The sequence below is a fragment of the Marmota flaviventris genome, chromosome 17 (assembly GCF_047511675.1).
Source record: "Marmota flaviventris isolate mMarFla1 chromosome 17, mMarFla1.hap1, whole genome shotgun sequence".
Classification (NCBI taxonomy): Eukaryota; Metazoa; Chordata; class Mammalia; order Rodentia; family Sciuridae; genus Marmota; species Marmota flaviventris.
In genome coordinates, this window is record NC_092514.1 from 14,251,263 (window position 1) to 14,266,373 (window position 15,111).

The 15,111-nt window shown below is 56.1% G+C and overlaps 2 protein-coding genes across 4 annotated transcripts in view; one reads left to right on the forward strand and one right to left on the reverse strand.

Annotated features, from left to right (window-relative positions):
- Positions 1-15,111, reverse strand: part of Slc5a10 (solute carrier family 5 member 10) — a 64,992-nt gene that overhangs the window by 15,371 nt on the left and 34,510 nt on the right. The gene's annotated exons all lie outside the window — the stretch shown is intronic.
- The window catches only part of Fam83g (family with sequence similarity 83 member G), a 31,400-nt gene continuing 16,312 nt past the window's right edge, over positions 24-15,111 (forward strand). Inside the window, exons 1-3 of the mRNA XM_027922316.3 lie at positions 24-103; positions 647-1,316; positions 14,449-14,616. Of these exons, the coding sequence (XP_027778117.2) occupies positions 789-1,316; positions 14,449-14,616 (696 nt within the window). The 5' untranslated portion in view covers positions 24-103; positions 647-788. The remainder of the gene's footprint in view (positions 104-646; positions 1,317-14,448; positions 14,617-15,111) is intronic.

Consider the following 15,111-nt stretch of genomic DNA (forward strand, 5'->3'; position numbering starts at 1 on the left):
CCGCCCAGCCCCGGGCTGCAGCCGCCGCCTGTGCGCCTCGCTCTGCCCGCGGCTCCTGTGGCCAGCTCCGCGTTGCGCCCGCGCCCACGCCCACGCCCGCCCGGTAAGCGAGTTCCGGCCGCGTCCCCCGCGATCCCGGCACCGCGGGTCGTGGCGCCGGCTAGTCGCGCTCCCGGGACTCCTGGACCCTTGTCCGAGTCCCCGGCCTCCTCCGGGCAGGCCTCTCGGGTTTGCCGGCCCCGATAGTGGAGCGAAGACCCTCCCTTTCCGGGAGCGCAGGGAGCCACAGCGCAGCGCCAGGTGGCTCTGTTTCTTGCCTCCTACTCTTGCAAACTTGTTGGAAGTTCCCTGGCTGCGCTAGGGTTCTTCCGGAGGTGCCTGGGACTTCAGGCAGCTCGGGGAATCTGGGATGTTGTCCCCTGTGCCCTTCAGGCACAGGCACAGGCACAGGCACAGGCACAGTGGGTCCTGGAAGCGGCCCACGGCCCACGGCCCCCCACCGTCGCTTCCCATCGCACCCCCCACCCTCAGCCCGGCTTCTCCCTTCCCCACCTCCTTCCTCCAGCCCCACCCCCAGCTCTGTCGCCGGTTCCCGCCCCTCCTGCCCTCTGACCTGCGCCTTGCGCTCATCAGTTTCTTCCCACAGGATCCTTATGGGCAGAGGAGCTGAAGCCGCTGGGAGGCCCCAGAGCGCGCTTTGCCCCAGCCGGGGCCGGAGTTAGGATCCTGACCTTGAAGAGCGGTGTCACCCATCCACCCCCAGCCGAAGTGCTGGAGCAGGTGACAGCATGGCCTTCTCCCAGGTGCAGTGTCTGGACGACAGCCACGTGAACTGGCGCTCCAGCGAATCCAAGCCGGAGTTCTTCTATAGCGAGGAGCAGCGGCTGGCACTGGAGGCCCTGGTGGCCCGTGGCCCCGAGGCCTTCTACGAGGTGCTAAAGCGGGAGAACATCCGCGACTTTCTCTCGGAGCTGGAACTCAAGCGCATCTTGGAGACTATCGAGGTGTACGACCCGGGCTCTGAGGATCCTCGGGGTTCCAGCCGCTCCCAGGGGCCCCAGGTCAACGGGGTGGGTGATGGAGAGGAAACCAGTGGGGCAGATGGGACCCCCACTGAGGCGGAGCCGCTGCCACTGCCCTCGCTGGAGTACTGGCCCCAGAAGTCCGACCGCTCCATCCCACAGCTGGACCTAGGCTGGCCCGATACCATCGCCTACCGCGGAGTGACCAGGGCCAGCGTCTATATGCAGCCCCCCATAGACGGGCAGGCCCACATCAAAGAGGTGGTGCGCAAGATGATCAGCCAGGCCCAGAAGGTGAGGGGGCCCCTGAGTGGGAGTTCTTACAGAAGTGCTGGACTGCTGACCTATGCTCACTTGGAGCACAACATGGGGACCCCACAAGGTCCCCAGTGGGTCTCTGCTGTTTTTCTGTCTGACTCCTGGAAGGAGGTTTCACCTGCACCTTCATGGCATTCCTCAGTTTCTTTGCAGAGGAATAGGGTGCCTGGATCTTCTGGCAGGTGACACTGGGCTGCCCCTTCTCCAAGGGCCTTTGTGCATTGTTGAGGAGTGTAATCCCGTTTTCCCAGGCCTCATGAGTGGGTTCCCCAGGAGGCAATGCAATGGAGTAGGGGGTGGTGGGAAAAAAAATGGTAGGGCTCTCACCTACTCTCCCTTAGGACGATTCACATCACTTCTGAGAGTCTAGAGTCTCACACACAATTGGAGCTCTCTGGTGGGGAAGGCTTTTGTTGGGGTTGGGGGACTAGGCGAGGAGACTGAGAAGCAACATAAGCCATCTCAGGCTGGCCTGGGCATCCATGTTCAGTCCCATCTGCCTGTTTCCTGACTGTTGAACAACTGAGTGAGTTCTGGTTCACCCTCTCTGAGCCATTTTGTAAGCTTTGTCATGGCAGAACTTTTTCGGACCAGGATCCCTGCATGGGTGTGGGTAAAGAGTCCAGCTGAGGATTGTCCACCTGGGTTGAATTTTACTTTTCAGGCCTTGTTTGGACTTCCTCTTCTTGACTCCTGCATGGCTGTGTAGTGTCCTGGCTGTGGGTGGCCATTCCCTGCTGACACACTGACACACATTCTGAGGGGCAATGCATGCCACTTACAGAGATAGCCAGGCCAATCGCTGGACAGCCATGACCTTCAGTGGGTGCTTTTTCCTAACGGGAGCGCCTTTTGTGGTTTCTGAGCACACCCTGGTGTGGTGGAGAAGGCCGGCCTAGTGAGCTGTATATTGAGAAGGATGCTGAAGCCAGCCGTGGCTTCAGTTTGTGGGACAAGGTGTCCTTACCTGAGTCTGACCCTTTCACTGTTTCAGTCCCAGGGTGGGGTGGCGGCTAATTGCACAACATAAGAATGCTAGTTTGGGGGACCATTCTGGCTGATGGGGACACCCGAGGGAGGTTTTAGGCAAAGAAACCAGAAGTGGGTCAGGAGGGGATGAGGTGGCCCTGGCTGAAGTTTCCAGAAAGGTGGAGATGCTGCCCTCAGTTAGCCATGTCGGGGAACCTGGCTCCCAGCCTGCCTGCTCCCCCGCGCCCCTATTGGCTGACCAGACCAGGCAGCTTTGAGGCTTCAGGTTTCTAGTCTGTAAAATGGGGTGGTTTGGACCAAAGCTGCTCTCTGGCTATTGTGGATAGGAGTGAGGAAGGAGTTGGAGGAAGGGGGCGGAGGGGGGCGGAGGAAGGGACCTGCAGACCTGCAGGCTGAATAATCCATCCCACACCTACCAAGGTGTAGGCAGGTGCTGACGTTAGTGCCCTCCCCGCTCAGAGGACTTACTGTCAACCCTTGACCCAGCCCCTACCCTCATTTTTAAAATGGGAGACTGAGGCCCTGCTAGATGCCAGGGTTTCCTTCCTCAGTGCCATCTCCCTGAGTGCATCCCTATCCCAACCTCAGGAAGGAGGCAGATCGCACTTCCCAGTTGTGGCATGGCAACAGCCACAGGCTCTGATCTCCCACAGACAGAATGATAGACGGCTCTACCCAGTGATGGGGCCAGATAAGGTGTGCCCAGGGCCAGGCTGGGCACTCAGGGCTTCCCTTGCTGACCCGGGTCTCTAAGTCCCTAGCTGAGATCCCCACCCCCACCAGGTGGGTCCTATAGCTTCATTTACATGCCACAAAACTCCTAGGAGGTTATGGGTGTCATCAGCCCAGAAGACACTGACCTCCCGTGTGAGGCCCAGTCTCCTGTGTGGCACTATAATGGGTGATTTCCCTCAGCTCCCAACAGGTAGGCATTGCCCTGTGCTATCAGAACCCTCTGTCACACAATAAGCAGAACTCATGGTCCCACAGGAGGGAGACCAAGCCCCATTTCTCAAAAATGGGGCATCACAGCATGGGGGGGCAGGGATGACTCCATGGTGCTATTTTTTGATCCGGGCTCCCACTTTCTGGCCTTTCGTGCTCCCCGGTCACATCCATACTGGATGTGTGACCAAAACTGTGTGGGCTTGGATGTTGACAATAGCTACTGCTGATGGAGTGGAAGGCGCTTCATAATCTCAGGCAGCATTACCTACATGTAGAAGCTGAGGCCAGACTGGTTAGTTTCTTCCTAAGGTCACCTAGCTAGTTCTTGGGTGGAGGGTGGGGACCCGGCCTGTGTCGTGCTCAAACTATAAGACCTAACTCTTGTGCCTGGTGCCTGGGCAACAGTAGCAGGACAGAGTGACAGGCGGGGCCTGGGAGGGGCCCCTGATCTAGGCAACCTGCAATCCTCCATCTTCCCTGCCCTGCTTGTTGCCTGCCTCTCAGTCTCACAGGGGCAGGGCCAGGACGCTGTGGATGCTGACTGGGCGCTTTGCCTGCCCGCCAGCGGCCTGCAGGAGCTCTCCCTGCCTTATCTGTCTCTATGAATCACCTCTTGTCCCCTCGCCCCCGCCTTCTCTTCTCACCTAGTACCAGTGCAGAGAATACTCTCAGTCCCCTGGGCCTGGGGCAGGGATTTCACTAGCCACTACCTGGGTCCCTTCTCAGGGATTCTTCCGGGCTGTGGCTGCTGGTGCTGAGTCAGGACAGCCCCAGCCTGCCACCTCCTCTCTTACCTTGCCTGACATCAGCACCCAGGCAGACCCCAGGGCAGGGAAGTGACACAGCAGGCACTCCTCAGCCCATACCAACTTGGCTGCCAGGGAGTGGCTGAGTCTCCATCAGGACTACGCCCATTGGATCCCCTTTCCCAAAACTCTCGTGTGGGACTAGTGGGTGATAGTTTCAGGATCCAGGAGAGCCAGGGTAAGGCCCCTGCTATGCTTCGTCCTGGCTGTGGGACCTGGGACAAGCCCTGGCTTCTCTTGGGGCTCCAGTCATCCTGTCTGTAAAATGGGTACAGGCCTCGAAGACTGTTAGGGTCCCTTCGGCTCTGACACCCTGCTGTCCTGTGATTCTGGACTTCTTCGGAACAAGGGATGGGTGGGTCCTGCCTCTGACCCCTTAGCGGTTTGGCCCTTTGAGGGGCCCTCCGGTCTCAGTGGGTTCTGACTCCAAGGTGGAAGGTCACCTGCCTGCCCTTCCCCCAGCCTCTCTGAGCCCGTGATTTATCTGGGGGAAAACCTGCTGTGGGGTTCCAACTGCATACCAGAGGCTGGGCCTGTAGAATCACGCCTGGGAGGGACGAGTCCCAGCCTCCCTAGCGGCTGCACTTCGGCCTCAGAGAGGGGTGAGGCTGAGCTGGAGAGGGATGACTTCAACCAGAAGTGAGTCTAGATGTTCTAGCAAGTCACTCTTTCAGCACATGCTGAGTACCCCCACCTTCCTGTGAACATGGGGGTGAGCCTCTAGCAGGATCCCTTTACCAGTCCCCAACAACCCAGGGGAACAAATCACATGGTCTCCTTTTCACAGTTGAAGAAACTGAGAGAGGAAATGCCAGAGGTAAGACCCAGACTGGAACCCAGATCTCTGCTTGCCAGACCAGGGCTAGCGAATGGAGACCCAGAGATGTTAAGTTTCTTGCCCAAGGCCACACAGCCGGCAGGAAGTTGAGCCCAGGTTTCATGATGCCTGATTAACCCCAGATCTTTTCTGTCAGGTCCCCGCCTTTACATGCTGAAGTTCTGGCCTACAGCTTGGCTCCAGGAGAATAAGAGCAGCTTAATGAGGCATTTATTAAATGCCAACTATATGCCAGGTGCTGAGAGGGCACTTTATTGACACTATGTAATCCTGGCCACAACTCCATACAGGGTGTTGTCTCCATTGTCCAGAGGAGGACACCAAGACTTGGTGGGGCTCAGAGAAGGCGAATAACTTGCCCCAGGCCACAGAGCTGAGAACTGGAGGAGTTGGGCCCAGAACCCAGGTCTGCAGGTTCCGAGAAGCCCCCCCTTTCCCTGGGGGAAGCGGCGAGGGCTGTTCCTTCTGAGCCCTGCCCCTTAATGGGAGCATCAGGGCCTCATTTCCAGTCCCCACCTTGACTCAGGACAGTAAAGGCATTTTCACAAGGGCTCCTTGGCACTCAGACACTGGGCTGATGAGGGAGGGGGCAGGAGTCTGACCACACTGGGCCCCGTAATGGGGAGCCATGGTAGTGCTGGTCCCAGTGGCCTGGGACCAGGAGGGCGGGCTCTAATCACATCTATTGCTGGGCAGTAGTCACGCACCATATAACAACATTTTGGTCAACCATAGCCGCCTGTATACGTGGCCTGGTGATTTCACAGCTGCCTTATTTTGTGTGAACATGCTGCTCTATGACGTTGACGCAGTGAAATCTAATAATGCATTTCTCAGAAAGTATCCCCTTCACGAAGCCACGCACAACTATATTAGGACAGCACCCGACACAAAGAGAGGGGCACTGGGGATGGAGGTGGCCTGAGGGGGCAGCAGCAGCTAGCCTGGGCTCGCAGCACAACAGGGCTGGGAACCTGCCTCCTGTCTGCTCTAGCGGCTCCCAGCCTGGGGCCCTCACCTGTTAGGGTGGGGAACCATCTGATATCATAATCCCAGGTGTTGGCTCCTGTCTTCTCCATAGGCTCCCTACCCCACGGCGCTTGCATCTTAATTGAGAGTTGAGAGTCAAGAGCAAGAGCGGCCCTGCCAGGAAAAGAACCTTTGGACTTGGGCATATGAGTGCCTCTGCTGTCACGCAGGTGGTAGCACACCTGCCGCTGTCCTCCCTCTCACCACCCCGAGAGTTGGGGACGGTTCTCATATCGCAGATAAGGAAACTGAGGCTCAGAGTGGGCCACAGACTTTTCAAGGTCACACCAGGGTCTTTGTTGTGTGGGGACCTGTAATTGGGTTCCCTGGAGTTGCTTGCTGGTCTCCCTGGTTCTGGAGGCTACCTTGAAGCTGAGGGTCTCACCCCTGTGGCCAGCAGAGGGATGGTTCTCCCCAAAGACTGCCTGTCCCGCTTAGCCACTCCTATGCTGCACAGCCCTGGGTCTCAGTTTCTTCATTTATAGAATGGGGATTGTTTAAAGCGGGGAGACGTGAGTACCTGGAAGTACCACGTACAGTAACCTAATAAGTCCTGGTGAGATTTAAATGGAACAAAAGTGGCTCTGGAAAGCACTCAGTGGGCTGTCTGGCTGGGGAGCTTCCGGGGCCAAATTCTCACCCCTCTTTGGGAGAACTTGGGGTGGAGAGGTGGGGAGCCCCCCCTGTCCTGAGCGGAGTTCAAGCAGGATCTCGGTAGGGTGCAGCAGATAGGACATAGGCATCTGGTGGCCCTGTAGCCTTTACCCTGTCCCGTATGATCTTGGGCAGGTCCTCTCCAGGGCTTCCTGAGGAACAAGGCCGCTCAATGACCCCAGTGCCTGTCACTCTTAAGTCCTGTGGAAGCGGAGGCTTTCAAGTCTTTCCAATCTGTGATTCTGAGATTTCCGTTTTGATTTTCACTGCTTACCGTGAATGCTCTGTCTGAGCAGGTCCTGCACTTACAGGCCCTGGAAGCCCTGAGAATTCTGAGGCCCCACATGGCCAGCGGGAAGAGGGAGAGATCTTGCCCTCTTGCCTCATCCCCAGGGCTCAGCCGGTGTCACCTGACAGTCTCTCCTCAGGCTCTGCCGGCCCCTTGTCTCCGCATCATTCCTGAGCCCTGGGGAGGCGGCTGATGTCTCTCTGGGGGAAGTGAGAATAAGCGCCACCGCATCACTGGGTTAGGCTGGGCTCTGGTCAGAGGGCTTTGGGCGTGACCAGCATGTGCCTCCTGACGGATTGCTGCAGCCATTTGGCACTCAGGAGGCCCCAGCCTCCTTTAATTGGCCTTAATGAGGCTTCTTCCATCTACCAGTCAAAGTGGAGAATGTTTCACATGTCAGATGGGAAAGGGAACAGGGAGGCCATCCAACCCACCTCCCCATGTTAGCAAGCAAGGAAAATGAGACATAGAGGGGGCGGGGAGTGATCTGTTGGACGGGGCTAGGCGTCCAGGGGCATTGACCATCCTGACAGTGCTGATGGCAGGCAGGTTGGAGGAACCCAGGGTGTGCTCTGGGAGGTGGTGGGTGGAGTCAGGGCTGGGAATGGGCATGGGATCCCTTCCCTGGGAGAAGAGCCTGGGAGCCGAGTAGGAACTGTGCAGCCTGGGAGAGTGACTGCCCCCCCCCCTCCGTCCGTCAAATGGGAGTGGCCATCACCATTTCCCTGGATTTCCAGAAGAGGAATGTGCGGGCGGGTTGAGAGTCAGTTGGTGGGCCCAGTTATCCTGGACAGTGGGTGGCTTGGATCACACTCCCTCTACCCTGGGAGCAAGAGTCCCAAAACCAGTCCTCTGTTAGTGACAGGCCTTCAGAGGATAGGATGGGAAAACTGGTTTGGAGGGTGCCAGGACTCGGAGGGAAGCACCACCCAGGGGATCCCAGGAGGCCTCCCTAACACCCTGAGAACCTCACTGATCCTGCCTGAATGAGGGGCGGGGGAGCAGGGTGAGAACTCTCAGTGGGAACTGAGACAGACATCTGGCCCAGCCCTGCTGCTGGAGGAGAGGGTTTAGGGCAGAAGAGTAGCTCTGATCTTTCTGAGCCCATTCCACAGCCCTGGGAAGGGAGGGCAGCAAGATGACCCACCCAAGCACACTAAGCACAGTTGCAATCTCTTGGGCCCTCAGTTTCCCATCTAACCAGGGAGCGGTCATTGCAGCACGGGGTCTCCTTGGGCTGAATTCTTGTGGCTTTTGTGCATCTGAGAAAGTTTTTATTTCATCTTTGGTTTTGAAAGATGTTGTCCCTGGCCACAGAATCCCAGGTGGACCTTTTTCTCCAGTTAAGTACGTTGAAGATGTTGTTCCTTGTCTGCGGCTTGCCTTGATTCCAGCGAGACGTCTGCTTGTCTCGGGTCCTTCCTATGTAGTGGTCTTCTTTTCTTCTGGTTTTTTAAAATTATTCTCCATTCTCCATTCTGATTTTTTTAATGTCTTGGGTTATGATGTGTTTGGTGGTTTTCTTCCTGTCTTTTCTGCTTGGAAGTCATTGAACGTCCTGGACTTGTGAATTTAGTTTTTATCAAAGGGAGAAATGTTTTGGTCATTATTTAAAAAAAATTTTTTTTTTTTTTTTGTTGGTCTCCCACCCTAACCCCTGCAGCCTTCTGAAACTCCAGCATCTGACAGCTTAAAATTAACCCACAGTGCGTTGATGCGCTGATCATGTTTCTTTAGTCCCTATCTCTGTTTATGTCATGTTGGGTATTTTCTATTGATATGTCTTCATGTTCACTAATCTTTTCTCCTATAGTGTCTAATCTATTAATTCCACCCAGTGCAATTTTTTTTTTTTTTAAGATAGAGAGGAGAGAGAGAGAAAGAGAGAGAGAGAGAATTTTTTAATATCTATTTTTCAGTTTTCGGTGGATTCTATTCTATTCGCGCATGCCAGGCGAGTGCACTACCGTTTGAGCTACATCCCCAGCCCTCCAGTGCAATTTTCATTTTTTTTTTTCCTGGTATTGAGGATTGAACCTAAGGGTGCTCTACTACTGAGCTGCACCCCTAGCACCCCCTTTAAGGTTTTTTTTTTTTTTTTTCAATTTTGACGTGGTATCACCTAGTTATTTAGGCTGGATCCTCATACCTCAGGCTTCTGAGTGGCTGGGATTACAGGCATGCTCCACTGTGCTCCAGCCTAGTTTTGGTCTTAAACATTCTTTTTCAGCTCTTGAGATTCAACTTGTTAGCTTTAGCTTTTTTTTTTTTTTTTTTTAAATCTTCCGTGTCTCTACTTTTTGAACATATGGAATATACTTACATATCTTTGCCTGCTGGTTCTAATATCTGTGTCAGGGTTTGGTTTATTTTGATTATTATTATTTTTTTATGTGAGTCTTGTTTTTCCATTCTTTTGCTTATCAAGCAATTTTCAAGTGAATATCAGACATGATCGGTTTTATGTTGTGGGCTGCTGGTGTTTATTTATTCCTTTTAAATATTTTGATGCTTTGTTCTGGGATGCAGTTAAGTTTCTTAGACACCTGAAGGGGACCCTCCACATGTCTCTGGAGTTCACTTTGTACAGTTTTCTCCCCTCTAGTACGCTGTCCTAAAAATCCCAGCTGCCACCCTCTGAGCAAATCCTGTCTTCTCAGCTCAGGGAGACCACTGGTCTCCCCCGGGGGAAGCCACCTGGAGATAGCTGGTGTGTTTTCGGGGCTCTCCTTGTTGGGTTCTCCCTGGGATCCCTGTGCCACGCTGCCTGATGGCTCTGGCTTCATAGTTCTGCCTGATTTTTTTTTATTGCTAAAGCAGGAGGGTAAAATCAGTCTCTGTTGTTCTGTCATGGCTGGGAGTGGAAGTTGTATCTCAGGTCTTGATGGCCATTTCCCCAGCCTTTAAGACTGGGTGACAGTGTTGTCATTCCCATTAGCAGCTGCAACTACGTATCAGTCCCTGTTTCCTGGGCTTCTAGCTGGCCTGGAGAGAAGCAGGAGACAGGGTGGTGGGGGGTGATAATCCCTGGCCTGTGCACCCCTCAGGGTTCTGTGGTTCTGGTTGTTGGGAGGAGGAGGGGCTGAGTGGAGCTGCTGCTTGGCCCATCCATCCATATGCACTTCCTCACCCCGGTGTCCTTGTGCATGGGGATTGTTACTGTCCCCTTGAGAACTAAGGCACTTGCCTGATGTTACAGCTTCTCAGGAGGAGCTAGGATGGGAGTCAGGTGGTCCCAAGGCCATCCATCATCAGAGCAGATAATTGCAAACCCAGACTCTGTCCCATCTCCTGCACTTCCCAGGTGGGGAAAGTGACTTGTCTGCAGTTGTGCACTGAGTTGAGACCCCTCCAGGGCTCCAGGCTCTGGGGAGGACTGGGATGTGTCTCTCTCCTTCCCCTCTGGAGCACTTTGCCTTCTCAGGAGTCTTCAAGGCCTGGGAGGGTAAGGCAGGTGGGGCTGTTCCAGAGGGCTTGCCATGTACAGGAAATTCTCTTTCTTGACTCCTATCTCAGGTTCCAGGCCTTGGGGAGACTCCATCTCTGTGTATCTCCAGAAATGCACCAGTGATCCGAGCTCAAGCCAGACAGGCTGGAGTGAAGACGGGGGAGCCAGGCAGGAGGAGCACTTGGGTTGGGTTTCGAAGGATGGATGGGAATTGTCCCGATTGAGACAAAATCGGCAAGTGGCCCACAAGGAGACAGCCTGTATGGAGTGCCAGTGGCTTGAGGCAGGACAACTTGGAGAGAGGGACCGGTGGGGTCAGAGCCCCCCAGGAGAGGTGCTGCTGCAGCCGCTGGGCTCATGCTCCCGTGGTTTCCAGCTGTTTCTGACCAGCCAGTCTCACCCTGCTCTCCTTGGACGGGTGCTTTCGAGGAGACCTGTTCCACCCACTCTGTAGAGTGGAGTCTGTGGTCAAAGGGAGGCTAGAAAACAGTTGTTGTGGGTGCCGGGAGTCATAGACTGGTGTCGGCGCCTGGTGGGGCCTTTGGGGGTGCAGGGAGGTGGGGTGGCCACTGGCACTTCCTGTCACAGGCCCATGGGTGTGGCGAGATGTGCCAGCCAAGCCTAGACAGGCTGTGCCGGGCCGTGGGCAGGGCACAAGGGCATAGAAAGGTGGGGTCCTTCAAAGACATCAGAGAGGAACATCCTGGGCATCTTGTCTTAACCCTCTGTTATACTGATGAGGAAACTGAGGCCTAGGGAGGGGGCTGCTCATTCACTGCCCCAACCAGAGCACCAGCGCTGGGCCTGCTCTCCCTTTTGCGGGGGGGCTCCGTCTGGGGTTGTGGAAGGTGACTGGTGCTCTCCTCTGCAGGGAGGGTATTCAGACTGGTTAGAACTTAGGGGTGAGCCAGGCCCACGCTCCCATTAGGCAGATGGGGAAACCGAGGGACCAGGAGGGGCTGTGGCTTGTGCCCTGATTAACGCAGTCACTCGTGTGGGCCGAGGAGCCACTGAGTCTCCTTCTCACTTGATCAAAGCTTTCTGAGACCTGCCTCAGGCCATGCCCAATGTTGGGCTCTGCCCTTGATGAGCTCTGTGTCACAAGTGAGCTGGGCCATCCAAACAGATCATTAGGCAGGGGAATGAATGCCACCGTCCCTCGGTTTCCTCATCTGCAAAACCGAGAAAAGAACTGCTGCTTGCGGTGTGTTTGTGAAGACCAAAGGAGCCAGTTGCGGTTCTCAAGGTCAGTTGGTAAACCTTCAAGCCAGGCGAGGGCTGGGGACTGGCAGAGGGTGGGAACCCAGGGCCTCAGTTGCTGGCTCTGGTCCCAGCTTTCCCATCTATAAAATGGGAAGGCATGATATGTCTCAGGGACCTCTAGGAAACCTTGGTGGCCTGACCAGGGACAGGTCAAGCTGAGAGGGTTGCTGGGAGCACCAGACACCCTGTCCCTATTCTAGCAACATCCCAGAGCCCAGGGAGCCATGTGGCTGGCTGGCCCTGTCACCACCATCAGCCAGCACCTGTTACAAGCCCTCCTTTGACCACTAGGCACATAGCCTAATGCTACCCTGGGGAGAGCCAGCCCCAAGCCATGGACCTGTGGGGGATCCCCGTTGAGGGGCAGGCCCCAACAGAGCCAGCCTCCAGCACATGCACCCTGAAGCAGGTACGTTCTTGGCTAAGGACAGCTTGGGGGAACTGCACGTGGCACAGGTCCTGTTGGGGCATGTCCCCCCCACCCAAGCCCAGGGCTAGTACCCATTCGCCAAGGTGCGCAGGGCCTGGAACCTGCCCTGACCGATCTAGGGGTGGGAGGGGGCTGGTGTGCCTCCGGGGAGAGGCGTATTGGCTGTGCCCCATCAGGCCCCTTTCCAGGGCAGCACGTGAGGCCATTTGGCTGCCCAGGAGCGGCTCATTCAAGGGTGTCGTGGGGCTATAGCAGCAGGCCCCACATCCTTGCTGCCGTCCTGCCCCCAACCTCAGGGTATCATTACCCTCAGCTGGTGGTAAAATCCAAGGTCATCAGAGCCACTCAGCAGACATGATGTCTCCTCTGCCCTCTTATCTACCTCCTCCCAAGCAATCTCTGTCTTTTCTTGAATGCCTCCTGGGTTGGGGAGCTCACTCCCTCTCAAGATACCTGCTCAGCCCTGGGCAGCTCTGGGGGCAGAAAGCACTTCCTCACCTGGTGCTCCCACCTGCCTCCCTCTGGCTTGTACCTGCCAGTCCTGGCCTCTGCGTTGACTGTACCCAAACAGCCCTTCAGACTCGGAGACGGTGACTCTTGAGTCTGTTCCTTAGAGGGTGGGGAGAGGACAGCCTCTGCATCCAGGGAGGACTGACAGGTCCTGCACCCTCACTCTCTGTGCTTTAGCAGAGAGCACCACAGGGACCATGTGTCCAAGGGAAGAGGCCCGAGACCAGCCCTGGCCCGGCTTGGGGTTGGTTCAGGTTCTGCCCTGACTTTCTCTGTGACTTCTAGCAAGTCTGTTGGCCTCACGGAGCCTCAGTTTATCCAGCTGCGTGTGGGATCTCACTGCTAGGGTGCTTGCTGGTGCTGGAGGAGCAGGAGGATTGCCTGTGGCCTGGAAGGTGCAGGAAGGGTCATCAAATAGGTATCCATGAGGCTCTCTTCTGTGTCAGGGTCCTTCACACATGTGGCTGTATCTGAGCACGCTCAGTTCTCCTGAGAGATGGAGCCTGTGACATTGATGAGAAAACTGGATGCCCAGAGGGGTTAAGGGTCTTGCTCAGGGTCACACAGCAAGATCATAGCAGGGTAGGCATGGAACCCTTCTCTGTGCAGGAGTTCGGGCTTTGGTGCCAGATGAGCCATGGGTGTAGCAGGGGCCTGAGGCCCAGGAGGAGCCCAGATGGGCCTGCAGGGCCCAGCCTGGTGAGCTCACTGTGGGTGTGCAGGCACGTCCCTGGCAGGCTCCAGGCTGCCTCCCATCACCTGCATGTATAGATCCTAGTGAAGGGAGACCTCCAGGTCACTCTTATGGCAGGGGTAGGGTGAGTTTGGCTCCCCGGCAGGCCTGGATGAGTTCCAGCTTGACTCCCCAGCTTGCTGTGTGGCCTAGGGCACGTTCCTAGCCTCTCTGTGTAAGATTCTGGGCAGTTCTCAGACTCAGGATAGTGGGGCCATCCTGGAAGGGTGGGAGGAACAGGCAGCCTAGAGAGCTGGACACCTGCGTGATTCAACAGTGACAGGCACAGGCTCTGGTCTGGCTATTGGCCCATGCTGCCAAGTGGCCAGGGAGGAAGTGAGGCTCCACGGCCAGCCCTGTCCCCACGTCCGCTCTGTCCTGTGCCTTTACTCACCTGACCTCCTGCCCAGGCTGGGGAAACTGAGGCCACCAATTGGCCTTGGACAGGCCGAAGATCGGTAGATGCACTACCCGTGGTGGGGACAGATGTTGTCTGGGGACAAGAACGATTCCATGCTGGTCTGGTCTCTGTTCAGACCAGACAGGAGTTGGTGGCAGGGGAGGCCTGTCAAAGTCTGCCCCAGCTCAGAGACATGGGGACCCCCAGGCGAGGGCCGCCCCAGCTGCTGCCCTCCTCCCCAGCTGTCTGGTTCATCTCAGTGTCACCAGATATTGGGAAGAGGCAGGGCCTCGCAGGTCCTGACCTGAGCATGTGACCAGCAGTGAACCAACACAGAGTCCCTGGGCTGAGCCCCTAGTCTCTCTGGGTCCTCCTGAGTGCTGATCCGAGCATGTGCCAGGGGTAAAGAAGGAGGTGTCCTGGGGGCCACTGGGGCACGCACAGACCGACGCTTCCCACTCCTCTCTCAGCGCTCCTCACTGTGGGTCAGCTGAGCCATTTTCTGTGGTCTCATTGTTCAGAAAGGGCAGTGCATTGGAATGGCTCTGTTTCCTGCTGTCCCCATGGAGTCCAGCCCAAGGCCCTAGTGAGAATCTCTGTGTTCTGAGTATCCCATCTTGGCCCAGATCACTGTCCAGTCCTGTTCCTGCGGCTGCTGGGCCGGGGGCCAGCATGTGCCTCCGCAAGACGGGGGTGATCTGCCGAGGCCCCGTCTACACTGCTGGGTTCTTTGGCAGACCCGGTCTCTCTCTCTCTGTCTCTGCTCCCAGGTGATAGCTGTGGTCATGGACATGTTTACCGATGTGGACATCTTCAAAGACCTGCTGGATGCTGGCTTCAAGAGGAAGGTGGCTGTGTACATCATTGTGGATGAGAGCAACGTCAAGTACTTCCTGCACATGTGTGAGCGGGCCCGCATGCACCTGGGACACCTCAAGGTGAGCTGGCTCTCCACTTGCCCAGGTGGCTGGAGGATGAGTATCATTCAGCCAACAAACACTTGGAGCACCTTCCTATTGCGGAGGAGTCCAGTAGGTGCACGCTGAGTTCAAGCACCTAGAGCCTGTGGCCCAAAGCAGTCACATAGCTTGAATGGCCAAGGGACAAGATAGTACCTCCAACAGGCAAACACTGATTAAGTGCCTACCAAGCAGCTGCTGATGCTCGCGTCAGGTACCCTATCACATTAATATTTCACAGCAGCCTGTGCCACATTTGTAACCTTAGGCAGCCTATGGCTCTATCTAGAGAGCTCGGACAACAGGGAGCTCTTTCTTAGGCTAAATGCAAGTCTGTCTCAGTCCAAGGTCAGAGTTGAAATGGATTTGAGGTGCATGAGCACAGTAGAACAGATGTTGGGTTGGGAGAGATGATGGAACAGAGGTGGAGAAGAGAGGACCCCCCACAGAATCGGGAGGTGGGGCCCAGGTTCT